The 13,040-nt window shown below is 35.7% G+C and overlaps 1 protein-coding gene across 1 annotated transcript in view; it reads right to left on the bottom strand.

The window, feature by feature from the left end:
* The window catches only part of MCM9 (minichromosome maintenance 9 homologous recombination repair factor), an 89,625-nt gene that overhangs the window by 31,773 nt on the left and 44,812 nt on the right, over nucleotides 1-13,040 (bottom strand). The window contains exon 8 of the mRNA XM_032407988.1: nucleotides 4,628-4,802. Within this exon, the coding sequence (XP_032263879.1) occupies nucleotides 4,628-4,802 (175 nt within the window). The remainder of the gene's footprint in view (nucleotides 1-4,627; nucleotides 4,803-13,040) is intronic.

The following is a 13,040-nucleotide window of genomic DNA, read 5'->3' as shown; positions in this document are numbered from 1 at the left end:
GATTAAAGGAGAAATAATTTAAAACTGTAAATATGAGTAGCACACGTCTTTCTGGCTGTAAACTGTCTCCTTTCCCAACAGACAAAGAAATCCAATCCGAAAATTATTCATTAAAATTATTTCCTTTAGAAGATGTCAGTACAAGTTAAAAAAAAGGGTTTTACTAATGATAAATGTATCATCTCTCCTTGGTACTGTTGTTTCTTTCCATTCCCTTCATCCATCCTTATGTGGTAGCTTACCATCCAAGCCCACCAGCAGCAGTCAAAGCTTGGGCCATGAACTTGTACCTGTCCATACACTGTTACCAATCAGGGAAGAGATAAGTACAAAAAAAGTAAGTGTTTAGAAATTTCAATAGCAATTTCACAGAGTGATTTCATGTCTGTTGAATCTAAAAATAAAATATATGGAAAAAATAAAAATTAAAAACATGGGTTTACATATTTTTTAAATTAAGGATTACTGTGGTATAATTTACATATAGTAAAATCCAACTTTTTTTTTTTTTTTAAAGATTTTATTTATTTATTTGACAGAGAGAGACATAGCGAGAGCAGGAACACAAGCAGGGGGAGTGGGAGAGGGAGAAGCAGGCTTCCCGCAGAGCAGGGAGCCCGATGTGGGGCTCGATCCCAGGACCCTGGGATCACGACCTGAGCTGAAGGCAGACGCTTAACGACTGAGCCACCCAGGCACCCAAATCCAACTTTTTTAGGTGCCCCTCTGCAGTCAGTCTCTTCTCCTAATGGCCAATCCTTGGCAACCATTGATTTGATTTCTCTTCTTACAATTTTGCCTTTTCTAGAATATGATATAAATGGAATCATAAACTAGTCATTGTGCCTGGCATCTTTCACTTCACATAGCGCTTTTAAGATTCAATCATGTTGTTGCATGTATCAATAGTTTGTTCTTTTATCTTTCTAGTAGTATTCTATTGTATGAATTTATCAAAATGTTTATCCATTTACCAGTTGATGGATTTCTGGGCTATTTTCAATCTTGGGTGATTATGACTAAAGGTGCTATAAGCATTTATGTGCAAGTCATTTTTTGTAAATAAATATCCAAGTGTTCTAGCACCATTTTTAAAAAATGACTATCCTTTTTTTATTGAATTATCTTGGCATTTTTCTTGAAAATCAACTAACTTTATACCTGTGAGTCTATTTCTGGACCTGTATTCTCTTCCATTGATCTATGTCTATCTTTACACCAATGCTATGCTACCTTGATTATTGCAGATTTATAGTAAATCTTGAAATAAGTAAGTTCTACAGATTTGTTCTTTTTCAAAGTTGTTTTGGCTATTCTAGTTCCTGTGCTTTTCCATATAAAATTTAAAATTAGCTTGTCGATTTCTGCAAAAAGCTTGCTGGGATTTTAATTGAAATTGTAGATTCTATAGGTCGCTTAGAGGAAAACAGATATTTTAACAACACTGTCTTCTGATGAATGAAACTGGGTATATATCTCCATTTACTTAGGTCTTCTTTAATTTCTTTCACCAATGTTCTGCAGTTTTCATTGTAAAAATCTAGAATGTATTTTACTAGATTTATCCCTAAACATTTCTATTTGTGGATACTATTGTTAAGTGGTATGTTTTAACTTCAGTTTCTAACTGTTCATTGGTAGCACATAGAAATACAATTAATTTTTATACATCAATCTGTGACTTTTTAAAACTCATTTATTAGTTCTAATACCTTTTTCATTGATTCTTTTTTTTTTTAAGACTTTATTTATTTGACAGAGAGAGACAAAGCGAGAGAGGGAACACAGTAGGGAGAATGGGAGAAGACCCTGGGATCATGACCTGAGCCGAAGGCAGACGCCCAACGACTGAGCCACCCAGGTGACCCTTTTTCTCATTGATTCTTTTGAGATCTTCTATGGAGACAATCATGTCATATAGACCGTTTTAACTTCTTCCTTTCCAAACTGAATGTCTTTTATTTCTTTTTCTTGCATTACTAAACTGACTAGGACTTCCACTACAAAAACTGGCCAGAAGTAGTAAGACTGGACATCCTTGACTTGCTCCCAATCTTAAATGGAAAACATTTCACTTCATCATAAAGTATGAAATGTTTCTTTTAAGTTTTCCATAGATGATATTTAAACAGGCAGATGGACTTCTCCTCCTATTTGCTGATAATGTTTATCATTATTGGGTATTTAATTTTGTCCGATACTTTTTCTGCATCTATAGGGATGTTTTCTTTTTTAGTCTGTTAATATTGTGAATTCACATTGATTGATTTTCAAATATTACATCAACTTTGCATTCCTGGATGATCCTCACTTGGTTATAATGTATAATCTTTTTAATATACTGCTGGATTTAATTTACTAAAGTATTATTAAGAACTCTCATGTCATGGGGCACCTGGCTGGCTTAGTCGATAGAGCATGTACTCTTGATCTCAGCAGTGAGTTCAAGCCCCACTTTGGGTGTGGAGCCTACTTTAAAAAAAAAAAAAAAAACAGAAAAGAGTTTTCATGTCTTATGTTCATGGGGGATATCATTCTGTAGTTTTATTTTCTTGTAATGTCTTGGTCAGGTTTTGGTATTTCCATGGAATATTTCTTCCCCATCCTTTTAACTTATCTATGCGTTTGAATTTAAAGTCAGTTTCTTGAAGGCAGCATTTAGTTGGGTCTTGCTTTTCTATCCAATCTGACAGTCACTGCCTTTTAATTGTTTACGTGATTATTAATATAATCATTGATATGGTTGAATTTGTATCTACCATCTTGCTAATTGCATTCTATTTGTCCCATCTATTCTTTGTTCCCTTTTTCTTCTCTTCCTGCATTCTTTTGTTATTTTTTTATGATTCCATTTTACCTCTACCACTGGTTTATTAGTTACACCTCTTTCATTTTCTAGTGGTTGTTCTAGAGTTTACATCTTTAACTTCTTACAGTCTACCTTCAAATGATATTATACCACTTTGTGTATAGCGTAAGGCCATTAGTGTCTGTAAGGCCCTGACAGTTGATCTGGGTATTGGCACTGTTGTTATCTTTACCCTCAATGCACCAGACATTTCGAATTCTTTCATTGTTGAGCTGTGTTACTTTGTGCATCTAGATGGGGGTTGTAGCGCAGTGCTGGAAGATCATTCTCAGTGTTCCTACTCTACCTTCAGCTTTCAGCAGTCACCACACAACTCACCACACTGGGGTCTCTTTCCATATTACTGCACCTTCCCCACTGACAGACTGCTTGTTACTAGGTGTTAGGCTTATTTGGGGGCCAGGTTGGTTTTTGGTCTCCTGGTCTGAGACAGGGTCTATGAGCCTGCTTTTGGATGGGATGGGCTAGAAAGCTGTAAGCTCTTCTGTCCCTCCCACCTGGTGGCAGCAGAACCCTGCCATGTATCTGTAGTGGTCCTTGGGCAGGAGTTGCTGTTCTGTCCCTTTCCCGATGGTACAGACCACTGTTTTGCCTTGGTTCGGGATCCTGGCCCTGAAGAGTGTTTCCAGTCCTTCCCTCAGGAGAAGAAGGCTTTTGCTCCTACCCTTCTCCCAGAAGGGCCATTTTGTCTAGCTCCTGCGGGAGGGAAGGAAGATGCCCTAATCTAACCTCTTCCTGAAGTAGAAAGGTTTTGGGTTTTTTTGCCTCTACTCTTCCGCCAAAAGCCCATGGGTTGGAGACCTAGCACAGCGCCTGGTATCTAGCAGGCTCTTCATGAATATACACTGAGTCATTGTATATTGAATGAAACGAATAGATCTGGTCATTGTTCTACCTAGCTTTTTCTTGCGTTTTTTTCCCTATGGGCTCTCTCCTCTCACCCACCCACACCCCCCTTTTTCTTTCCAAGTGTATATAATTAGATCTCACAGACTCTATATACACCAGCATCCCTTTTCGTGCCCACTACTGTTTGAAGACTCTGCTGGCAGCCCACCTGCCTGATCAACTGGCCTCACACCTGTAATAGTAGCATTAGGGCTGAGATAGTTCTAGCTCTGTCCTTTGGATGATCCGGCAGACCACTTGGTGGTCAGCCTTTGTAGCCAGGTAAGTTTCTCGTAACCATCTCAGGGCCTGGGTGAATGGATTTCTATCTGACTTCCCCATTTTTCCTCCTCAGTGGTTATATGTTGCAAGTGACTCACATACCTCAACCCCTACACCTCCTTGAGTCACAATAGGCACTTCATTTTACTAATGTATTTTATTATTTAGTTTTCCACATGCCGTGATCAACCTTCTATTAGGATAGATAAGGAGAATGCCACTGAAAGCAGAAATCATGTTATTTCTTTCTGAATCTTTAAAAATTCCTAACATAGTAAGTAGATATACATTACTGAATGAGAGAGTATGTTGGATCCTGCATTGAAAGAAAGCTCTTCATAAGTCCCCTCCCTGAATTAAGTCAACTTACATTTATACTTTAGTTTTTCCTTTCTTTGTCCCAACAACTCATTTTTACTTCCTCATACACCTCCATGGGGATGCTAATGTGTGTCTTGATGAATGTAACTGATAATCCCTGATAAGACCAAACATACCTTGCAGTTCAGTAAGGTTCACCTTTTTCCACAATCACATTGTTAACTAATCTCATTATTCCCGTAGATTTTAAAGAAAAGAAACTCTTACCCAGCCTTAGCAACACTTATGGTTTGTTGCTCCATTGCCTCGTGGATACTGGTTCTATCATGCTCTTTGAGGCTGTTAAACTCATCGATACAGCAAAGGCCCGCATCTGCAAGTACTAATGCGCCAGCCTCCAAATTCCATTCTCCTGAGTCTTTCACAGCAGTTACTGTCAGACCTAAGGAAACAAGCAAGCTATGTCAGCTTTTATTTTCAAAAGCATATTTTATACCTATAAGGGGAAAGTACCTACATTTTAAATGGAAAAGAGTCAATGCTTTTATTTCTAATCTGTCAAGAAGGAATGGCATCAGACAGAGAACTGGTGGTTCCCAAGGGGAGGAGGAATGGGAGGATAGGCAAAATAAGGGAAGGGAATTAAGAAGTACAAACTTACAAATGAATCACAGGGATGTAAAGTACAGCATAGAGAATATAGTCAATAATATCGTAATAACTTTGTATGGTGACGGATGGTAACTAGACTGATCATGGTGAGCATTTCATAATGTATATAAATGTTGAATCACTATGTTGTATACCTGAAATAAATATAATATTGTATGTCAACTACACTTCAATAAAAAAAATGGATGGCATCAGGACAACTATTTCTGGTGTCCAGGCACTGGAAGGCCTCAGAAGATCCTATGTTCTGAAAATATAAGATGTGTTATTGAGTATTTTATAGCAACCGGAAGTCTCCAAATTTTCTCTTTCTTTGGTAGGGACCCTCACTGAACAGAAGGAGCAAACAGATCTCCAGAGATCTTCTGACAAGAGGTTCTGTATTATATGCTGTTTATAGAGAGGGGTCCAAAGACAGAAAACAGTAGATATTAGAGTCCAATGATGAAAATGAAAAGTTTGCTCCTAGTCACAGCGTGAGAAAGAAGACTCCTTTAATATGTCTTTTCTGGTTTTGATTCATCCTTTATACCAGAGTGGTCAAAAGTAAAGGCTTTGGGGGCACCTGGCTGGCTCCATCAGTTAAGCATCTGACTCTTGGTGTCAGCCCAAGTCATAATCTTGGGGTCATGAGACTGAGCCCCGCAGTGGGCTCAGCACTCAGCGGAGAGTCTATTTGAGATTCTTTCCCTCTCCCTTCCCCTCTGGCCCTCTCCCGACTTGTGCACGTGCGTGCTCTCTAAAATAAACAAACAAAAAAATAAATAAAAAGGCAAAGGCTTTGGAGTCACACAGACTTGGATCCTGAATCCTGGATCTGTCATTCTGGTTGTCATATATAGGCAAGTTTCCTAATATGTTCTGGCCTCTATTCATTTATAAAAGGGGATAACAATGGAATGTATCTTATAGAGTCTTGGATGTTCAAATAGAATATAATAAAGCTCTTTAAAAGGTATATGACACATAATGAGTACTTATAATAACTACTGTTGATCAAAATTGATAAGCTAGGCTGACCAAGAAAAAAAGAGGAGAAACAAATTACAAATATCAGGAATGAAAGGGGGATATCACTATAAACCCTACAGATACTTAATAATAGTAAGTAAATACAATGAACAACTCTATGTCCTAAGTTTGATAACTTAGATGAAATGGTCAAATTCTTTGAAATATATAAACTGTGAAGTTTATCTAAAAAGGAATCAATAGCTCGCATACTCCTATATCTATTTAAATCTACAGACTAAGATGACTTCATGGTGAATTCTACCAAACATTTATGAAAGAGATAATACCAATTTTACACCAGATTTTCAAAAATACAGAAAAACAAGGAACACTTCCCAACTCATTTAGTATAGCCAGCATTATTAAGATACCAAAGCCAGATAAAAGATATATCAAAGGAAAACTAAAGACCAGTATCTCTCATAAACATAGATGCAAAAATCCTCAAAAAATGCAAGCAACTCAAACAATACATAAAATAATAGATTATAACCAAGTAGGGTTTATCTTGGGAATGCAAGGCTAATTCAACATTCAAAAACTAACCAATATAATTCACCATATCAATAAACTAAGGAAGAAAAAGCAAATGACCATCTCAATATATTCAGAAAAACACCTGACAAAACTCAACAATTATTCATGATAAAAAAGTCTCTCAGAAAGCCAGGAAGAGAGGGAACTTCGTCATTCTTAGTATTTACAAAAATCATGACATATTTAATCATAAAAGACTGAATGCTTACCCCCACCCTCATCCCCAAGATCAGGACAAGGCAAGAAGATTAGCTCTCATCATTCCTATTCAAAATCTTGGTGGAGGTTCTAGCCAGTAAAATAAAGGAAAAGAAATTAACAACCATCAGATCAAAAAGGAAAAATAAGACTTTATATTTTCAGACCAATATGACTGTGTATAAAATTCCAAGTAATCTACAAAAAAGCTACTAGAACTAAGTGAGTATAGCAAGGTTGCAGGATGCAAGTCAATATATAAAAATCAGTCATATCTCTATACATTAGAAAAAAATTAAAAATGGCAATTAAAACATAATACAAATTGGGGCACCTGGGTGGCTCCGTCGGTTAAGTGCCTTCCGCTCAGGTCGTGATCCCAGAGTCCCCAGTCGAGCCCCGCTCTTGGGCTCCCTCCTCATCAGGAAGTCTGCTTCTCCCTCTGCCCCTCTCCCTGCTCATGCTCTCTCTCTCATTCTCGCTCTCTCAAATAAATAAAATCTTTAAAAATAATAAAAATTAAAATAATACAATTTATAATAGCACCTGAAAATATTAAATACCTGGGTATAAATCTTTAAAAATGTGCGAGATCTGGGCTGTGAATTCGAGCCCCACCTGAGTGCAGAGATTACTAAAAAATAAATAAAAAATTTTAAAAATGTGCAAGGGGCACCTGGGTGGCTCAGTCGGTTAAGCGTCTGCCTTCGGGATCAAGCCCCATGTTGGGCTCCTGGCTCAGCAGGGAGCCTGCTTCTCCCTCTCCCTCTGCCTCTCCCCCTGCTCCTGTGCTCTCTCTCTCTATATATATCTGTCTCAAATGAATAAATAAAATCTTTAAAGAAAAATGTGCAAGATCTGTACGTAAGAACCACAAAACACTGATGAAAGAAATCAAAGATAACTAATTAAATCAAGAGATAGTCCATGTTCATGAAATGAATTGAAAAACTCAGTATTTTATTTATTTATTTTTTAAAGATTTTATTTTTTTATTTGTCAGAGAGAGTGAGCACAAGCAAGGGGATTGGCAGGCAGAGGGAGAAGCAGGTTCCCTGCTGAGCAAGGAGCCCAATGCAGGACTTGATCCCAGGACCCCGGGATCATGACCTGAGCTGAAGGCAGATGCTTAACTGACTGAGCCACCCAGGCAACCCTGAAAAACTCAGTATTTTAAAGATGCTTCCCCAAATTGTTCTATAATTCTCCCTAAATTGGTCTATAGATTCAGTGAAATTCCAAACACAAATTTTTTTAAAAAGATTTATTTATTTGAGAGAATGAGAGCAAGCAGGTGGGGGAGGGGCACAGATGGAGAGAGAGTCCTAAGCAGACGGTGCACTGGGCACAGAGTCTGACGAGAGCTCAATCTCACCCCCTGAGCGACACCAAGAGTCAGACACAACCAACTGCACCACCTAGGCGCCCCTCCAACAAAATTCTAATGGGGTTTTTCTTTTTATAGAAATTGACAGTGATTCCAAAATTTATATGGAGAAGCAAAGGAAATAGAAGAATCAAACCAAAAAACAAAGTAGGAGGTCATGATTTAATTTCCACATTTACTACAAAGCTACAGTAATCAATTCAGTGTCATACTAGAAAAAGAAGAGACAGAGAGAACAATGGAATAGAGTCCAATAATAGGCCCACACATATCTGGTCAAGTGATTTTTTGATAAAAATACAAAAGCAATTCAATGAAGAAAAGATAATCTGTTCTATAAATGGTGCTGGAATAACTGGACAGCCTTATGCAAAAAGGAAAAAAAAAATCAATCTTGATCCATACCTCAAATGTGATACAAAAATTAACCCAATGAATGAAAAGATCTAAACGAAAAATGTAAAACTTATAGATGAAAACTCATAGAAGAAAATACAAGAGAAAATCTATGTGAATTCTTCTGTTTTCCAGTCCAGCATTTAAGGAGCTCAGAAGTTGCCACAAGTTGCCACTTGTTTAACAGTAAGTTAAAACCTGAACAAACTGAAAAATGAATAATTCTTCTAAGATGCATTAGAGAAATGAGGTCACAGGGCAAACCAATGCCCCCCCTCCCCCAAATTAGGAAGACAGAAAGACAGAGAATCACAACTTACCAGAGCTGTTATCTCTAGGGGAACCAGTAATGGTATAAGAAAACCTGAACTGTAATTGATGAATTGCTGGAGGCTCAGAGTGGACAACTCTGAGAATTAAAATCTCCATTCATGGGGGACCCTCAGACTTTTGTGAGTTTTAACTCCAAGAGTTATCCCAGGTTCTCACATTAAATATTGGCAATTTTTCTCTGATATTATAAGCAAAGAGATGGAAAGTCTAAGAAAAAAATAAAAAAATTCTAGAGATCAAAAACACTGTAAAAGAAAGGAAGAATGCCTTTGATGAGCTCATTAGTGGATTGGACATGGTTGAGTAAAGAATCTCTGAATGTAAAGATAGTATAAGTTTCAATGGAAACTTTCAAAACTGAAAAGCAAACAGGAGAAAAGGTGAAAAATAACACAACAGAATATCCAAGAACTGTGGAACTATAAAAGGTGTAACATAAATGTCATGGGAAACCAGCATAAAAAGAAAGAGAGAAAGGAACAGAAGCAATATTTGAAGCAATAATGACTAAGAATTAGTCATTAATTGATTAATTAATGTCGATACCAAACCATGGATCCAGAAAACTCAAGCTAACACTAAGCAGGAAAAATGTTGTTTTTTTTTTTTTTTTTTTTTTTAAAAAAAACTACATGTAGCCATGTCATATTTAAATGTCAGAAAATCAAACATAAAGAAAAAATCTTGAAAGAAATCAAAGGAAAAATACAACTTAGCTGTAGAGGAGCAAACATGAGAATGATATCCAACTTCCCCTCAGAAACCACGCGAGTAACAAGAGTAGAATGAAATATTCAAAGTATCGAGAGAAAAAGCCTGCCAGCCTAGAATTCTGTACCTTTCGTGAAATTATCTTCAAAAGTGAAAAAGAAAACAAAATTTTTTTGAGGTAATTTGTTGCCAGGAGACCTGCCTTGCAAGAAATGTTAAAGGAAGTTCTTCAGAGAGAAGGAAAATTATATAGGTCAGAAACTCAGATCTACACAAAGAGACCTGGCTGGTTCAGTCGGAAAAGCATAGAACTCTTGGTCTTGGGGTTGTGAGTTCGAGCCCCACATGCGGTGTAGAGATTACTTATATAAATAAAGTTAAAAAAAAGAAAAAGAAACTCAGATCTACATAAAGTATGGAGGAATGAAGAAGGACTAGCTAAAATAAAAACTTGTTTTTCTTATTAATTCATCTAACATACAATAGTTTGTTAAAAATAATAGCAATAATGTATTCAAATATGTATGCTTATATGTGTTTATGTTCAAGTGAATGAATGAGAGCAATAATAAAAAGGACGAGAGGGAGGAATAAGAAATATCTTGCTAGTTATAAGGTACTGTGCTACCCATGAAGTGTTTTTAGTATTATTTGAAAGTGGACTTGGAAAAATTGTAAATGTATATTGCAAACTCTAGAGCAACCAATTACAAAAGTTAAAAAGAAGCATAATTGATATACTATGAAGGGAGAAAAACTGGAATCATATAAAATGTTCAATTAAAACCATAATAGGTAGAAAAGGTGGAAGATAAAAACAGGAACAAAGAACAAGGGCAACAAATAGAAAATGCTAATAAATATGGCAAGTATAAATCCAGCTCTGTCAATAATCACTTTGAACATCTACAGTCTAAATACACCAATTAAAAGATTATCAGAGTTGATAAAAAAAGACCCAACTATACATCTGTGAGAAACCCACTTTATTTTTACTTTTTTGAAACCCACTTTAAATATAAAGACATATAGATTAAAAGTAAAGATAGAGAAAGATATACCATGCTAACACTAACCCAAATAAATATGAGAGTAGCTGTATTAATTTCAGACAGAACAGATGTCAGGGCAAGAAAATTTATCAGGGAGACAGAGGAGCATTACATAATGATAAGAGGGGGTCAACACTCCAAGATGATGTAACAATCCTTAGTATTTATGGACCTCAGAATATGTGAGGTAAAAACTAGTGGAAGTCAAAGGAGAAGTAGATGAATTTGTATTATAGTTGGAGACTTACCGTACTCTTTTATGGTAAATGGACATATCCAGCAGGCAGAAAATCAGTAAGGCCATAAGTAAACTCAAAAGTACCATCAATCAACTGAATATAACAAGCATCTATAAACGACTTCATCCAACAACAGCAAAATGTATTTTTTCTCCAGATTCCATGGAATATTCACCAAGATAGACCACATGCTGGACGATAAAACACACCTTAGCAAATTTAGAAAATAAATCATAAATCCTCTTTCAGACCACAATGTAATTAAACTAGAAAGCAATAACAGAAAGAGAACTAGAAAATCCCAAATTACGTGGAGATTAAACAACACACTTCTAAGTAACACATCGGACCAGGAAGAAATCTTAAGAGAAATTTAAAAATGTTTTGAACTAAATCAAAATGAAAATATAACTTATCAAAATGTGTGGGATGCACTGAAAGCACTGCTTAGAGAAACTGATATCACTAAGTGCATATATTAGAAGAGAAGAAAGATCTAAAATCAATAATACAAGCTTCCACTTTAGGAAACTAGAAAAAGAAGAGCAAACTAAATCCAAAGCAAGCAGAAGAAAGGGAATAATAAAAATTACAGCAGAAATCAATGAAATTGAAAGCAGGAAATCAATAGAGAAAATCATTGAAACCAAAATCTGTTCCTTGACAAGATCAATAAAATTGATAAGCTAAGAAAAAAAAGAGAAAAGACACAAATTACTAATATCAGAAATGAAGAGGGGACATCACTACTGATCCTATTGACATTAAGCAGATAAAGAAGAATTATTACGAACAACTTTATGCCGACAAATTTGATAACCTAGATGAAATGGACCAATTCCTTGAAAGACATAAGCTGCCAACTCACAGAAGAAACAGACAATCTGAATAGGCCCATATCCATTAAAGAAATTGAATCAATAATTAATAACCTTCTAAAATAGAAAGTATCAGGCCCAGATGGCTTCACTGGTGAATTCTACTAAACATTTAAGGAAGAAAGGATACCCATTCTCTACAGTTTTTGCAGAAGACAGAAGTAGAGGTAATACTTCCTAACTCATTCTATGCCAGCATTACCTGAATACCAAAACCCAACAAAGACATTAGAAGAAAACTACAGCCCATATCTCTCATGAACATAGATGCAAAAATCTTCAGTAAAATATTAGCAAACTTGTGCTCCCTTCGGCAGCACGTATACTAAAATATTAGCAAACTAAATCCAACAATGTATAAAAAGAATTATACACCATGACCTAGTGGGATTTATCTGAGGTATGCAAGGCTGGTTCAACAAGCAAAAATCAATTGATATTATCTATCACATCAACAGACTAAAGAAGGAAAAAACCTCACATGATAGACTCAAAAGTCCATTAACAGTAGAACAGATAAAGAAATTGTTGTATATTCATACTGTGCAATAAGACAGCAATAAAAAAATGCAGTGCAACTAAACACAATATAGATGAAATATTAAAACAAAATATTGAGCAAAAGAATACACACTCTACAATTTCATTACTGTAAAGTAAAAATACCAGGCAAAAACAAATTAGTGCGAATAGACCTGACCTACAAGAAATACTAGGGGAGTCTTTCAGGCTGAAATGAAAGAACACTAAGACAGTAACTCAAGTACACATAAAGAAATAAAAAACACCAGTAAAGTTAACTACATAGGTAAATATTAAAGACGGTATCAATGTAATTTTGTTGTAACTCTTTTCTTCTGATTTAAGTAAAAACTACAGAAAGCAAAAATTATAAAACTGTGTTGATCAGCTTATAATGTATATAGATGAAATCTGTATGACAATAGCACAAAAGAAAGTAAGGGGAACAGAATTATACTGGAACAAAATTTTTATATACTATTAAAATTAAATTAGTATTAATCTGAATTGGATTGTTTTTACATTAAGATGTTATAATAACCCCCAAGATAATCACTAAGAAAATAACCCCCAAAAATACAGTAAAAGAAGCATAAGGGTATTAAAATGATATACTAAAAATTACATTAAGCACAAAAGAAGGCAGTAATGGAGAATACCGCAACAAAGAAGACATAAGCCGTGTGGAAAACAGTGGAATAAAGCATTCATAAATCCTACCCCATCAGTAAGTATGTCAAA

This window comes from Phoca vitulina, unplaced genomic scaffold (genome assembly GCF_004348235.1).
Source record: "Phoca vitulina isolate PV1807 unplaced genomic scaffold, GSC_HSeal_1.0 scaffold9, whole genome shotgun sequence".
In the NCBI taxonomy this organism is placed as follows: domain Eukaryota; kingdom Metazoa; phylum Chordata; class Mammalia; order Carnivora; family Phocidae; genus Phoca; species Phoca vitulina.
This window is presented reverse-complemented; position numbering and strand designations above follow the sequence as displayed.